General features: G+C 36.2%; 1 protein-coding gene across 1 annotated transcript in view; it reads left to right on the top strand.

The window, feature by feature from the left end:
- The first annotated feature begins 6,168 nt into the window (after positions 1 to 6,168).
- LOC107706730 (E3 ubiquitin-protein ligase NEURL1B-like) overlaps positions 6,169 to 15,863 on the top strand; it is a 54,168-nt gene continuing 44,473 nt past the window's right edge. Inside the window, exon 1 of the mRNA XM_016510535.1 lies at positions 6,169 to 6,463. Within this exon, the coding sequence (XP_016366021.1) occupies positions 6,376 to 6,463 (88 nt within the window). The 5' untranslated portion in view covers positions 6,169 to 6,375. The remainder of the gene's footprint in view (positions 6,464 to 15,863) is intronic.

Here is a 15,863-nt window from a genome sequence, read left to right as displayed (position 1 = left end):
TTTATTTATAAAGCACTTTCAAGACCACGGTGTGGAAACCAAAGTGCTGTACAGGAAGACTAAATAAAAATATAAGAATAAAATCAAGCATAAAACATTATAAACATATACCACAACAACAAAGGACAAATTACAAGACATTTTTAAATGCTAATGAAAACAAATGAGTTTTAAGCGCACTCTGAAATACAGGAAGTGTAGGAGAAGATTTTACAGACAGAGGAAGGTCATTCCAAAGCCTTGGAGCAGCAACAGAAAAGTCCCGATCATCTTTGCATTTTAAATGAGATCGAGGAACCATCAGATGTAATTGATCATTAGAACGCAAAGACCTATTGGATTGATGCAAACTGATTAAATCAGAAATATACTCTGGTGCTAAACCATGCAAAGCTTTAAAAACATATAATAGCACTTTATAATGAATCCTGTATCGTACAGGAAGCCAGTGTAATTTAATAAGCACAGGAGTAATATGCTCTCTCTTCTTGGTACCCATTAAAAGCCTAGCCTCTGAATTCTGAACGAGCTGCAGGCGGGAGAGAGAGGCCTGACTCACACCCAGATACAATGCATTACAATAATCCAAACGAGATGACACAAAAGCATGCACAACTTTCTCCAAGTCCTCAAAAGAAAGGATAGACTTCAACTTAGGTATAGATCTAAGATGGAAAAAATTATTTTAAACAACGGCATTAATTTGTCGATCAAATTTGAGCTATGAGTCAAAAATGACACCAAGGTTTTTCACTCTTTTCCCAGGATTCCCAGGAAGTAACCTCAGACAGTCAGTGACATCATCCACACATCCCTTTTTACCAAATAAAAGAAAATTGGAGAAAATTATTAGCCAACCAACACTTAACCTCAGCCAAACATTCATACAGAGATTGAATGGATAAATGATCCTTGCGTTTCAATGGTAAATAAAGTTGTGAGTCATCAGCATACAAATGATAATGAATGCCATGTTTTTCAAAAATTGATCCTAGAGGGAGCATATAAAGGGAAAACAAAACCGGTCCCAGGATTGAACCCTGAGGAACCCCACACATGAGAGGGGCAACAGATGAAGAGTAATTCCCTAGACTGACTGAAAAAGTCCTATCTTTTAAATATGAAGAAAACCATTCTAAGGCTAAACCCTGAATGCCAACATGGTCTCTAAGGCAATCAATGAGAATCTTATGGTCAACTGTGCCAATTGCTGTGGTAAGATCTAAAAGTAACAGAACAACACAACTTCCAGAATCAGCACCACGTAGAATATCATTAGTAACCCTCAAAAGAGCTGACTCTGTACTATGGCCGGCTCTAAACCCTGACTGCAATCTATCCGAAATGTTGTTCTTCACCAAAAAATCATTAAGCTGTGCATACTATGGGAAGTGTTCCTGGTTCCGGTTGACCTAATTAATGCAGCCTAAAAATCCTTTAACGGATTTGAATATTAGAAAAGTATTAGTGTATGTGTAAGCCAGGTCATTAAGCTGTACATACACAATCTTCTCCAGTATCTTTGAAATAAAAGGCAATTTTGAAATGGGATGAAAATTATTCATGTCAGAGGAGTCTAAACCAGCTTTTTAAAGAAGGGGCTGGATAACTGCATGTTTAAAACTAGGTGGAACAACCCCAAATGTCAGGCTACTATTCATAATAGTTAAATGCATGTACCAATAGAATTAACCACCTCGTTAAATAAAAGAGAAGGAATCACATCACAGGGAGACCTAGTGGGCTTCATGTGCGCAATTATTTCTTGTTGCTGTGGAAGAGAGACAGGCGTAAAACAAGTCAATTGATTTGGAAGAACAAAATCATTAGTAACAGATGAAATCTGGGATCTAATTCCAGCAGAGAAACAGACTAATATTAGCGTAGATGCCATTCTTCTAACGATGTAGCAAGTACATCGGGTGTTATGGGAAGTGTTCCCGGTTCCGGTTGACCTAATTAATGCAGCCTAAAAATCCTTTAACGGATTTGAATATTAGAAGCGTATTAGTGTATGTGTAAGCCAGGTCATTAAGCTGTACATACACAATCTTCTCCAGTATCCTTGAAATAAAAGGCAATTTTGAAATGGGATGAAAATTATTCATGTCAGAGGAGTCTAAACCAGCTTTTTAAAGAAGGGGCTGGATAACTGCATGTTTAAAACTAGGTGGAACAACCCCAAATGTCAGGCTACTATTCATAATAGTTAAATGCATGTACCAATAGAATTAACCACCTCTTTAAATAAAAGAGAAGGAATCACATCACAGGGAGACCTAGTGGGCTTCATGTGCGCAATTATTTCGTTGAGCTGTGGAAGAGAGACAGGCGTAAAACAAGTCAATTGATTTGGAAGAACAAAATCATTAGTAACAGATGAAATCTGGGATCTAATTCCAGCAGTCATATCAATGAAAAATTTAAAAAACGTTTCACGTGTCAACAGAAGGAGAGAGTAATGGCATAACAACAGGATGGAATACAGTGTTTACTGTAGAAAAAACAACCAAATTTAGCTTTTAGGTGACCAATTGTCTGTAAAATCAGTTTAAAAAAATGTTTGGGATAAAAACACATGCAGATTAGATGCTGAAATACTTATGATATGGTCATATAGGGGACTGTGGTTAAATGTTGTTTACCAATTAAATCCGGCTGATTTCAGTGGCATATGCTCTCTTCAGTGCCCAGACTGATCTTTTGTGCATGTGAAGAAAGGAAGGCCTGCTTGTTGTTGTTCATTAGCCTTTGGGGGAAGGGGTAGAGAAAGCCACCTCCAACCACCCATCACTGACAAGAGGTCAAAATAAATCTCCTCTCATCAGCATAAACACAAACAAACAAACAAACAAACAAACAAACAGAAAGCACTTTCTGTTTGCTAATTACTCTTGCTCATGGTTACTTATGGTTAGTGATATGAACAATTCTTTAACCCTTAAACTTTATAGTGTAACTCATCCTGTATGGTTTGTCTTCGAATTGTGCAGTAGGTTGAGGAGAGATGTGTTATTATTTTTCTAAGCAATCGGACAAGCAAATAAATAAACAAACAAACAAACAAACTCACAGAGTTACATGAAAGGAGGGGAGCCAAGCAATATCTAGGGATCAAAATATCAGAGAGACTTAAGAGTGGGCTCTTTTGACTTGGGCCAGTAAACAACTAGCCCAAACACCCTAGTAGCAACGATACAAAATGTCCTAGAAACCACAAAGCATTGCCTGGCATCCACCCTAGCAGTTTGGTATACCTAATATTTTCTTCAAAAAATTAAAAAAACTCTTTTCATTTGTAGACATACATGCTTGCAGCAAGTTATTTTCAGATGGAAGTCTAAATATAAATAAACTCACATTATTAAATAGTATCTGTCTTTGCATAAATGTGTATTATTTCCTTAAACAAGCACAGTAACAAAGAGAGGGGTTTGTTGTCACAGTGGGTGTCAAACACTGAGTGGAACTGAGCAAAGGTCACTTATTGCAAAATGTTTTGTGTCTGTTCCTTAAAGGATGAGTATAAATCACAGATGGTTCAAATGACGTGTTGTTTTCATTTTGTTTGTAGGTGATCTTTATCCAGCTCTGTCTAATGCTGCTGTTAATCTGTCTGTGTGTGTCATAATAAAGCAGTTTGAGGAGCCGCTCTGATGTCCTGTCATCGCTCACAGGAGATAATTAATAATCAGTAAATATATAGGTATATATATTATATTTATAGGTATATATATATATATATATAGAGAGAGAGATAAAGGTAATAATCAGTCTAAAATGAGTATATAGAGTGAGCAAGATCTTAAAACTGATCCTATGAAAAAGACTTTAAAGCTTGAAAACAATATTTGATATTTAAATTCTAATTGTACATATAACAACATAAAACTCTACAAAAGGTCAGAATTTATAGCCCTTGGAAACTGCTCGCCTGGTTACACATAGCTTCTGTGTTTGTAAGAAGACACAGAAGTGTAAAGAAATGTGTGCTATGTGTACTGGAAGAGGCCAGCTTACAGTCTATTGTTCGGAATGAAATATTCTGACATTTGTGTACTATATTCTCAATGTCTATATAGTGTAGGGGTCTTGCGTTGTATATGTTTCTTATTGATTTACAAACATATTGCTGTAATATATAAAATTGAACAATTATGTTACTTACAAGTTTTTCATTTCTCCTAAATTGGTTAAGATGAAAAATTTGTAGGACACAGTTTTGGCTAAGGTCTATACATTTCGTGAAAATCCAGACAGTGCATTACTGTTAATGAAGGCACGTTAAGATTAAAAAATAAAAAAATACACTCGCGTATAAATGTACCCTAAAGATCCAAAGGCGATTAAGAGCCCAGAGCGCCCTCTGGCGTTATTAAGTCAAATTTATCTTGCTGTATCCTATATCTAGAGTTTTGGATTAGACTGAAGTAAGCACAATAAACTAAAAAAATATATATTTTCAGTATTTCACATATAACTTATAATCTATTTTTTCATATACATTACCCTTAAGACATCAAATGTTGTTGTTATAGCATAGGCTATCTGACAATTCATTAAAGATTTAATTTTTTTTTTTTTGACATATTTGTCAACTATTGAAATTTTTAACCCAAAAGTTGGGTTAGTCCATATTTGACCCAAAGTTGGGTTGAAACAACCCAGCATTTTTTAGAGTGCAGTATCTTTATTTAAAGTTGCAGAATTTTGTTTATATACATCCATATAACTTGTCCTTAAAAACACAGTATGATTTAATGAAAACAGGTGGACAAAGTTTCAAACCAAAATTAATATATAACTAGAGTGTGTGAGTTTGCTGATGTCACGTGTATAATTTTACCAATGTGAAAAGTGTAGCACTGCATCAAAATTACCTTTTAAATCTGCTAAACAGATACATTTTATTCACATGCTACATATACTGATCACAATTATTTGTTTATTTCATCAATGCTTACAGAAAAGGAAATCTAATATTAAGGACATAGCACCAAAATGTAATCTTACACTCCACAGAAATCAACAAAGTGGAAAACGTTTGTAAACCTCCTACCTTTATAACTACAATTGAGTTTGCTGATGTCACGTGTATAATTTTACCAATGTGAAAAGTGTAGCACTGCATCAAAATTACCTTTTAAATCTGCTAAACAGATACATTTTATTCACATGCTACATATACTGATCACAATTATTTGTTTATTTCATCAATGCTTACAGAAAAGGAAATCTAATATTAAGGACATAGCACCAAAATGTAATCGTACACTCCACAGAAATCAACAAAGTGGAAAACGTTTGTAAACCTCCCACCTTTATAACTACAATACATTCTTAACATTTAACATTCTTAAAAGTGGAATCAAGAGCATTAAAGAGGGAATTTGTACTTAGATGGCACTCCCCTATATAAACAACATGAAACCAAAATCAAGGTGAAATCATGGCCAGATCTAACGAGCTCTCGTGGGCCCTCAGAGGATAGACTGGTGAATGCAAAAGGTCTAATTTCAATTTCAGAGACACTTGAGCTCAGTTGCTCCACTGATTAGAAAAGGAGAAAGCGTCAAGCTCATTCTTACCAGGGAACAAGTTAGACAGTCAGAATATTCATCCAGTACCTTCTCCTTGATGATCAGGATCATGCCAGCGTTTGGTGGCATCTGTAATTATAATTATACTACAAAACTATAATATTTAGGCCTTACAGATGCATCTTCTTGTTCTGAGCTAAATGCTATAAATATAATATTAAACCATTACACACAGCCAAATTTAGCTTTTAGGTGCTTTTAAAATGTAGCCTTTAAACCATTATATACAGCCATATTTATCAAGCCCATTCTTACCAGGGCAGGTCATTTCAGGTCTCATATAGGCAATACAGACTTTTAAAAGTCTTTAATTAATTGCTCAATTGTTTGTTAAATTAGATCTTATGCAAACTATTGGACAGAACTAATGCCTACAATTAAAATAGGTCTACATAATTCATTTAGACGCTTTAATCGAAAGGGATTTACGAATGAGGATTACAACAAGCGATTCATCTTAAAAACATTCACCAATGAATCGAATATAGGCAGCAACATTTGAACACATTCCCCGATGAAGCGTTGACGGGAGTGGCCGTGTTTGTCAGGACCGGACCGTTGGGGCGTTCTCACGAGCAGCCGGGCACAGCGATTGGACAGCTCGCGACAGATACACACATGCACGTGTGAGATGTTTTTAGCTTTCAAACTGAATTTAGGCGGGTTTTCGGTTTTCCTCCGTAGTATCCACCGCAGCCTGTCTCGAGATCAGACGGCTCTTTGGAATGATTCAGTTGCATTAGATTCGTAACCTGTTAAACTGCAAAGTGTTCTGATGGGGAATAACGGATCTTCCGCGGTGTTTTCCGCTCAAGGGACAATTCACAAGACAAGAGTTCAGTGGCAAAGCAGCAGTCTGCAAGGTGGGTGTCTCGCTTATTTTGTGACTATACTAGTAATATAGTGTATGGTAAAGTATTTCAACAGTTCAAAATGTCACAGCATTAGGCACAGAACATAAAAACGAGTGGCATCTTAAACAAATGCTTTTTTGAGCTTCTCTCGGAAAGAACTTTTTTCTGAGCCGTTTATGCCATGGCTGGTGCCAAGGTGAGTTTTAGTGGATGTGTGACGTCAGTTCCCCTCACAGGTATCCTAGCAGAGTAACTACGAGTGTAGTTCATTATCACACTACCTATGAACATGATCCACTAACGCAGTGGTTCTCAACTCTGGTCCTGGAGGCACCCCAACACTGCACATTTTGTATGTCTCCTTAATCAAACACACCTGATTCAGGTCATCAGCTCATTAGTAGAGACTCCAAGACCTGAAACTGGTGCGTCAGAGAAAGGAGACATGCAAAATGTGCAGTGTTGGGGTGCCTCCAGGACCAGGGTTGGGAACCACTGCACTAAAGTATCGGTTCCACAAAGTGTCACAAATTTAAACACTATGGGCTGCATCTGGAATGTCTGATTCTTCCCTAGTATAGTAAGTGAAAGTTGAGTAGTAGGCCTATGTCCAAATTCACAGTATTCATAAAAAGTACCCGGATGACCTACTATTTGAACTGATTGTTGGCCATGTGATAACGACAACATGACGAATGTAGTATGTCTGGATTATATTCATATTGCACTTATCATTCATACTATAGAACATAATTTTTAATGGTCGCAAAATACTTAATCAGTTGAAGTGTCTACTTGGAGAGTTTCAGATTTGAGACACAGCCTACATCTCTTGGCAGTATTGGGGAAAGTTACTTTTAAAAGTAATGCATTACAATATTACGGTACTCCATAATAAAATAGTAACTGTTTGCTTTAGTTACTTTTTATGGAAAGTAATGCATTACATTAATTTTTTTGTTACTTTTTGTCACCTGAGCTGGGCTTGTTTATTTATTTTTTATAACACACAACCCAAAAGTTATATTTTTGGCAACTGTAAAGACCAAAGGCCCTCTGGCCCTTTCACACCAAAAGTGAAATTAATAAGCCTCAGGGTGTAAAGTGCCTCTGCACCTCACTCCTAATTTCTCTCAACACGGGGAAAAGAGAGGTGTCAGTGAATAAATGGAAAAAACTAATTAACTTACTTATTAGAAAAATAATATTTTCTTGTAAATTTAAAAGTAATGTGTTACTTTACTAGTTACTTGAAAAAAGTAATCTCATTGCATAACTCACATTACTTGTAATGCTTTTATCATTTTAAATCTAAAAAAACAAAACATAGTTGTGGTCATGGCTGCTGATTAGTCAGTGCATCATTCCAGCAGTGTCCCACCAATAGTTGGCGACAAGTGATTGTCTTAATGAGTGAGTAATTGAATTAATCACTCAAATTATGTTAATTGAATTTGTTAACAGATTTACACAAACATGCTTTGTGCATTGCTTAGGGAAAATTTAGGTTGATTCTAATTTTTGTTGTTGGAAAATCATTTTGGAAAGATGTATTTATTCATAACTTCTTGATGTGTAAAAAAACATTACATTTGCAATTGTGCATACTGCATACGTGATATTACTCAGTTATGAAATTATATAATTCTTTATTATAAATCTGTAACACTCCAAAGAGAAAGGAAAAATTGAAATGGCATCATATGACCCCTTTAAGGACTACAAAAGTGGTCTTTGTTTCTACTGCAGAATTGTGACATTATCATAGATTATACAGTATAATCTATAACCTCTTTCAAACTCTATTAATTTGTTGAATATATTACTGTCATTCTGTTATAATACTTCATAATATTGTTGGGTGGTCATTTATTAGGCCTACATCTTTTGGAAAATTCCATGAGAAAGGACACTGTTCCAGTAATTTTCAGAGTTAAACAGGAAATGTAACTCCCACGATGAGAGAGGGGTGGCCACTGGCTTCTGAGCTATGCAGGGTTGGTAAGGTTGTGGCTTTCCCAGGACCTTGATGAGAACAGTAGAGAGGGAACCATTATTTCTCGTACAGAAATGAGGACTCTGAGAAACATTTGGTCTGACTAACATTATATAAAAGTTTAAATTAAATGTGAATTAAGTCTTTCAATAAAGAGTCTTAGAAATTAAGTATCAATTGTCTAAGAACTTCAGAGTTTGACGTGCTTGATGGTGGCCTGGTGGATCTTTTAGCATACTATTATACACAACCATTAGACGGCAGTTTGCACTTAATGGCATAATCTTACCAGCAGATGGCAGCTCATATCTAACTGAGTAATGAACTATTTATTTAATTTTTTATTTGTTGGATATACTGTAATGAGAACAATAATAACAGAATGTAATTTATTTAACTAATAGCAACAATTGACAGTTTAACATAAAAGTAGACTAATGGTGTTATTTTGAAATCTTTTCTTTATACATCTTTTTAGTGATCTTCACTTTGAATGAGTGACAACTAATGCAGCTCTATTGCAGCCTTTATTAAATACTTTCATGTTTACTTAGTTTTCTCCAAGTAGTCATCATTTAAAGTGTTTTCCTGCTGACAACCACAGATGCAGGGCTCTAACATGTGTTTTTATGTATGTTTCTCATTTGTTTAACTGAGTAACAACTCTTTGAACATACATACATTGTTTAAGGCACTTGGCTTCAAGTCAGATGAGTAGTTTGTCTGCATGCCATCATCCATTGAGTCACAGGCCAGCAGCCAAATGCAAAAAAAACAAAAAGTGTGTTGTAAAATAAAAATGTTTAAAGAGTATCAGATTTATTGTATACCTTAAAGGGAGAGGATATACCTTAAGGGAGGATATATATTTTCATTCTTCAAATAAACAAATCAAACAAATCATCCAAGACATAGGCCAGCTATCCTTTATTGGCCCTGGTTTGTAGCAGCTATTCATTCTTTGATAGTAAGGCAAACAGGCACAAAGTTTAGTGAGGATTAACACATCCTAGAGCAGGGGTCATGAAAGTGTCATACAGTGAGTGATAAAGACCAGACATTGGTGGTAGACAACACAAACATGCGCATAAAGAGGAAACGACGCAGTGACAGCTAGCAGCATGTAATAATCTATATAAGTAAAGTGTCAAAAGAAAGTGCCTCCCTGCATGCACTACAGACCTTACAGAGATTTAACCCATTATGCTGGTCTTTTCAGCAGGGCCTTCAAATAATTTTTTATTTTATTTATTTTTTTTTACAATTTTCTGCAATTTTCTTTTCAGTTCCAAACAAGAAAGTTGCTGTAAAAAGTTCAGTTCACACTGATAGCGATTTGCATGGGCAAAACAAATGGAAGGGTTGGTGACTTCAAGCATCATTAGCGAACACCAATGGTGATTCAACACAGTTGAGTACGTCATTTTGAAACTTCATGTAAATGCAAAGGGATGCAAATTGTGGGAGTGAAGACAGTGGATTTGTGATGTATCAAATGATGATACAGCTGGGTACAGAACAGAAGTGGAGTAGTAACACCTGTTTGAAACCAACAGTTAATCAATTTTAGGATGACACAAACCTCAGTAAATAAAGGTAGTCGAATAGCTGTTAAAAAAGGAATGCACTTACAAAAATATAGAGCAAATACCTTAATTCAGTGGCCATACAGTACAAAAAGGACCACGTTTTAATGTCAATTAAATGTCAAAGATTGTTGCATTCAAACGTGTCTTTAAAATGAACATGAAATGACATATGCAACCTGTTTTAATTCTGTGATGGGATGGGTGGGATTTTATCCATGAGAAATTGATTAGATTTCTGGTGAAACAAGTGGGTGATCCTTACCAGAATAGAGACAGACATAAATGTTGGTATAATTTCTGTTAATTAGGCCATATTGACCGGGACTAGGATATACAGACTAAAGATCAAGTTTAGCCTCAACACCACCTGAATCTATTCAGTAGTAGCTCTTTTTTACACATCTGTTGTCAGTTGCTATTATTGTTGCAACCATATTACATTAACATGATTTCAAACGGTCAGTGTTTGGCCTTTTGAAATGGTCCACTTAGTGTGTGTGTATATATGTATATACAGCTGAGGATAGTTTCCAGTGAAGAGCTTGGGAATATGCGCATTCTTGGGGTGCCTGTCTCAAACATGTATTAAGAAAGTAAATAGGGTCAAATTTATGTTGACATTAACTGACTTTTAACTGTCCTCACAATCCTCATCTAAAACAGAGCGAGAAAACAGTCATTATATGTTGAGTTTAATATAATTTAGGACAACTGGTTTGTCCTAGTTAGTGAATACAAAGTCAAGCATATGGCAGCACGGCTTACTGTGCTTGAAGCTTGTTGTTAATAATGTAAAACGATCATTTGGGATATGAGATACCCTTACACAGAGGAAGTTCCCATATTTACAGCTTCTTAAAATAGCCCCTGTACACAGCACTTGGCGTGTGTCCGTGTCCCTTTCAGAAGCGAGGGGCCCAGATTTTTTCCCACACATGGATGAAACCGATGTCATGGTTTGCAGTGAAAAGCTGAAGGGAAGAAGGGAAAAAGGGCATGTATGCACGGATGTTGGGCCTGGGTAGAGGAGCAAAAGGTGACCAGAAACTATAAAACCAAAGGCTCATTTCCCTTCATCATTTTACCAGTCTGCTGGGGAAACATTACGTAATGCTAAAGAATCTGTGACCTGCTATTAACACCTTGTCAGCCATTCATCTAGGCAGTTTTGTTGGGGGAAATTGTGTTGCTGTTTCTCAGTGGGTGGACTCACATTCATACCTGTTGATGTAGTCTCCCTATGATACTCTCTTTTTTTATTCTCTATATTTCACTTACATGTGCTGTAATACATTGGGCTTGGCAGTATGATAGTAGAAATTTATCACTTGGTAGAAATGTTGCTATTCCATTTTACTGCAACTGGACTGATTTATGTTGTTTACATGTGTGAGCAACAAAACACAGAGTGGAACGTATCAAAACAAGCCAAGATATGGAAGAATGTTACTAAGGGATGTAACAAGGATGTACAAGTTTTACAATATACAGGTGCATCTCAATAAATTAGAATGTCGTGGAAAAGTTCATTTATTTCAGTAAATATGATTAAAAGATGAATATGAGACAAAACTACAGAATGTCAAAATTGTATTATTGGGTGATTCAGCACTAACATGTTTACCAGCTAAGAAGATTAGCACTTTTAGAGTTTCATCCCCCTACCTTATGTGAGCATAAGTATTGGAACAGTTGCCTCACAGGTCTTTCTAAGTGATCAGCTGTGTCCTGTTGCATTATTTGTTCAGATATTAAAAGCAGGGAATGTGTCGTATCAGTTATATCATAAATGAACTTTTCCACGACATTCTAATTTATTGAGATGCACCTGTATATAAACAGCATCTGTGATGGACTGGCCGTCTGTATACACGCGCACACACAAACACACACACCCATCACTGTGATATGAATATTATGATTTTGGTATTTTTGCCAACAAAAGTCTGTGATGGATGATGGAAACCTGATCGGCTGAGAAAAACAACAGCAGTTGATGACAGACAAATCATAAAAACTGTGTAAATGAACCCTAAAATACATATCTGTAAAACCACCAACAACCTCCAGAAAGCTGGGGTGATGCCATGACAATCTACTGTCCGCAGGAGTCTTTGACACAGAATTACAGAGGCTACACAGCAAGATACAAACTTCTGACCAGCACCAAAAATAGAAAGGCAAGATTAGAGTTTGCAAAAAAGCACAGAGGTGAGCCAGTAGAGTTATGGAACTGAGTTTTATGGACAGATGAGACAAAGATTAACCTTTATCTAAGTGATGGGAAAGCAAAAGTGTGGAGAACTGCAAATGATCCTATACAACCTTATCTGTTCGAACCCGCAACCTTTGGGTTATGAATCCGACTCTCTAACCATTAGGCCACGACTTCCCCTGGTGGAGGTAGTGTCAGAGGAGACTAAAGGCAGAAACTCCCTAAAACAAGCAACAATTGGAACTGACTGCATTAAAGTCTGGGAAAAGCATTTCAAAGGATAAGACCAAGAGTCTGGTGATGTCTATGGGTTGCAGACTCTGTGATTGCACGCAAGGGATCTGCAACTAAATAATAGTAAATAATCTTATGCTCACATCAAATAGTGGGATGAATTCTAAAAGTGCTGTCCTATTTATTTGGTAAAACATGTATGTGTTGAAACCAGTGGCGGCTCTTCGGGGGAGGCAGGGGAGGCACAGCTTCCCCATAATTTTGAATTGAATATTTGATCGCCAACAGATTTAGCAAGCTGTCATTCAAACCGTATATATACAAATTTAGGGAAAACACACCACACACAAGCTGGATATAGGTTACAGCAGTCGGCTTAATTAAATTCGCAACAGGCAGCTCTCTTTTAACACAGACTTTTAAGAAGGGATGGATGTTTGCTTCAAGTGATAGGCCAGGTAAGTGAAATTATAATATCTTGCTGTATGTATGTCGTTTTATTGCTAATAATAAAATATGACATTCTGTAGTTTTGTCTCATATTCATGTCTTGACTACACCGCAAACAAAGCAATTTTGTCATTACTGTCCCAATACTTATGGAGGGCAGTGTATATATATATATATATATATATTACACACACACACACACACAGACACTCCATGTGATATGAATATTTATGATTTTGGTAAATTCGCCAATGAAAGTTGGTGTTGAAATGTCCTTCTGAACAGAGCAATATCTACGTGACTAGCATGACTTGGAAGCAAGGTTCTAAAATGGGAAAAACAAGAGTGCTGTATCTGAATAGATCCTTCCTCTGCTTTTTTTTTGTGTTTGAAAAAGTCCCCTTCACAATACTTTTGTGTTAGGGAGGAACACTTCAAGAGGGTGCCAAAATAAGCAGATTTAATCACAAGAAAATAAGCAAGCTATCTTCAGACTTCCACTGCTGCACATGCTGCAGCTGTTTCAGCGAGTCATGTGATAGTGATGTGCCTTGGAAACCGCCAAAACAGTAACGCTGACATGCACAATCCTATTGTTGGTCACTACAGCTATTGTGTTCCCCTCTCCAGGAGGCTTGTTCTACTAATAGGTCTTATATTTGTATTGTAGTTGGTTGCCTGTTTCAAATCAAGTAGTACTGTAAAATAAATGTTAACTAAAAAGCAATCTATAAAAATATATCTGCATAATAACGATCAGATAAAACATTATAATCAATGGCAAAGATTTGTGACTTATTTTACCAACCCAGACTCATTAGAAAAATGTGCCTATGGTGAAATTTTGGCAAAAAGGTATTACGTTGCTTCTTGAATGTTGCGCAACACTTTCAAAATGTCAATGAGAGGTGCTAAAAGCATGTTTAGTTTTATCAAAAACAGATGAATGTGAATCTGTCAATGTTTTATTGTGAAGTTTGTTAAAAGTATTGCGGCAGTTCATGAAATTAGATGTCTAGTGGGTGGTGCTGAAAGGTTAATGCTCCATTACATTTGAAAATAAGAGGACAAGTGCTCCACATTGCAACTGCAGTGCTGTACCAGGTGGGCTACCGAGCATGTTTACTACATAAACTATACATGAGCAAATTATGTGATGAAAATGTCAAAAGGTATTATTATTATTATTATTATCATGCACTATGGTGAAAGTGTTTTGAGGTCGTAACATAGCATTGTGCAAGGAACCACATATTATTAATTGAAAATCTGCCCCTGTATTCATAGATTGTGTGAACAGGAATAAAAATGATTGGTGTTTTGCTGCATCTAGTGTTCATTTCAGCTGGAAACTGCAGTGAATTGTATGTATGTATAATTTTTGAAGTTTTGCAAAATGGGCCTGGGTTGTATTTATTGTTGTGCTCACTTAAGTACAAAACTGCAAAAATCACTATACCTACACTAGACAGACAGAATGCCTCTGCAAAAGCCAAATTGTTGTAGGAGGTTGCTAAGGTGAATTGTTTTATTCTATGTGTCATTGTTTGGACAAACAGGTAGGAAATCAAGCCAGTCTATACACCCCTGGTAAAGGTGCTTTCTGGGATGTAAAAAAAATGTATCATGTTAGCAGGGCTGTCGCAAGTGTGTTGCCCTCTGCAAAGAGGGGGAGGCGGTCGGTTTAGGAAGGAACGCAACTTTCATGTGCATCTAATAGACACATAAACAGACGGTAAACCTTATCATTCAACTGAATGATACACATCCATTTCAGACTTAGCCTGAAAGAGTGCGGATTTCTAGCATATTTTCTTGAACTTCTCAGGTAATATTTTGGTTTGACTCATTTCAGAGGCCAAAATTAGAGTTTAAAATGCAGTAAAAGCTTTAAAAGAGTAAAGCTGTCTTAACTTGACATGCTCACTGACATGAATGCGTAAGAAACACAGTCACACACACTGCTCGTTTATTTATTTAATAATATTTTACATTACTGTTGGTCACCCTTTATGTTTTTCTGTGGGCTTTGCAAATATTTAACCAGTGAAAAGTATTAAAAAGTCCTTGTAACTAAACCTAACTCTAGCTTGAATGAAGTGCTGCACACATTTTGGTCTGTCTCTGCTTGTTTGCTATGCAAGGGTAAATAAAGAAATGGTTGTTTGATTATGCGCAAGCAACATTTTTTTTACTTAAACTCTCTCTCTCTCTCTCTCTCTCTCTATGTATATATAAAGGATAAGGTTCTATTTGAGTTTGAGCATTTGTTGTCAGTCATAGCAAGTATTAATTAGTCTTAAATAGACTGTGCGTAGCACTTGGTCTTTAAAATCATGGCATTTTGGCTAAATGACAGAAAAAAAACTGAACGCCATATGGCTCCAGTAAACAGTTTTTTTTTTAAATTTCCTGACAAGTTCTATTTCCTGACAAGTTTTTGCTACGAGGTTTCTGCCCGACAGTGATTAAGCACTACTGCACAACACATTTTTTTAACAAGCAGAATAATACAGCATCATGATACACATAATCTCACTATTAGCTTTGACTTTTAGCTATTAGTCTTTCGAAGGACAAAAACACTTAACTTTAAAACTAATTGGCTTAACATCATCAAGTCAGCTGTCACTTTATTTTGCCACGAGGCCCATGCGGTTGTACACTTGGCCCAGCCCTTGCTCTGCATGGCAGATCTTATTCTACATTTAATGATGCGAAAGAGCTCAAGATTGATCATATTAGTGGGAGATCTCTCGTTTACAGCCTGTTCAAGTATTTTAATGTTTTTTTTTTATTATTAAACTCAGGTCTGGCCTCAGAATGGGACTTTCAAAAACTCTCTTCTTCTTCTGAAGCCATTCCTTTATTGATTTAGATTTGTGTTTGAAGTTATTATTGTACTGAAAGATGAAAGATAAAAAT

Source organism: Sinocyclocheilus rhinocerous, unplaced genomic scaffold (genome assembly GCF_001515625.1).
Source record: "Sinocyclocheilus rhinocerous isolate Xijiao unplaced genomic scaffold, SAMN03320098_v1.1 scaffold445, whole genome shotgun sequence".
In the NCBI taxonomy this organism is placed as follows: Eukaryota; Metazoa; Chordata; class Actinopteri; order Cypriniformes; family Cyprinidae; genus Sinocyclocheilus; species Sinocyclocheilus rhinocerous.
Note: the sequence above shows the minus strand (reverse complement) of the source record. Positions and strands in the feature narration are given on the sequence as shown.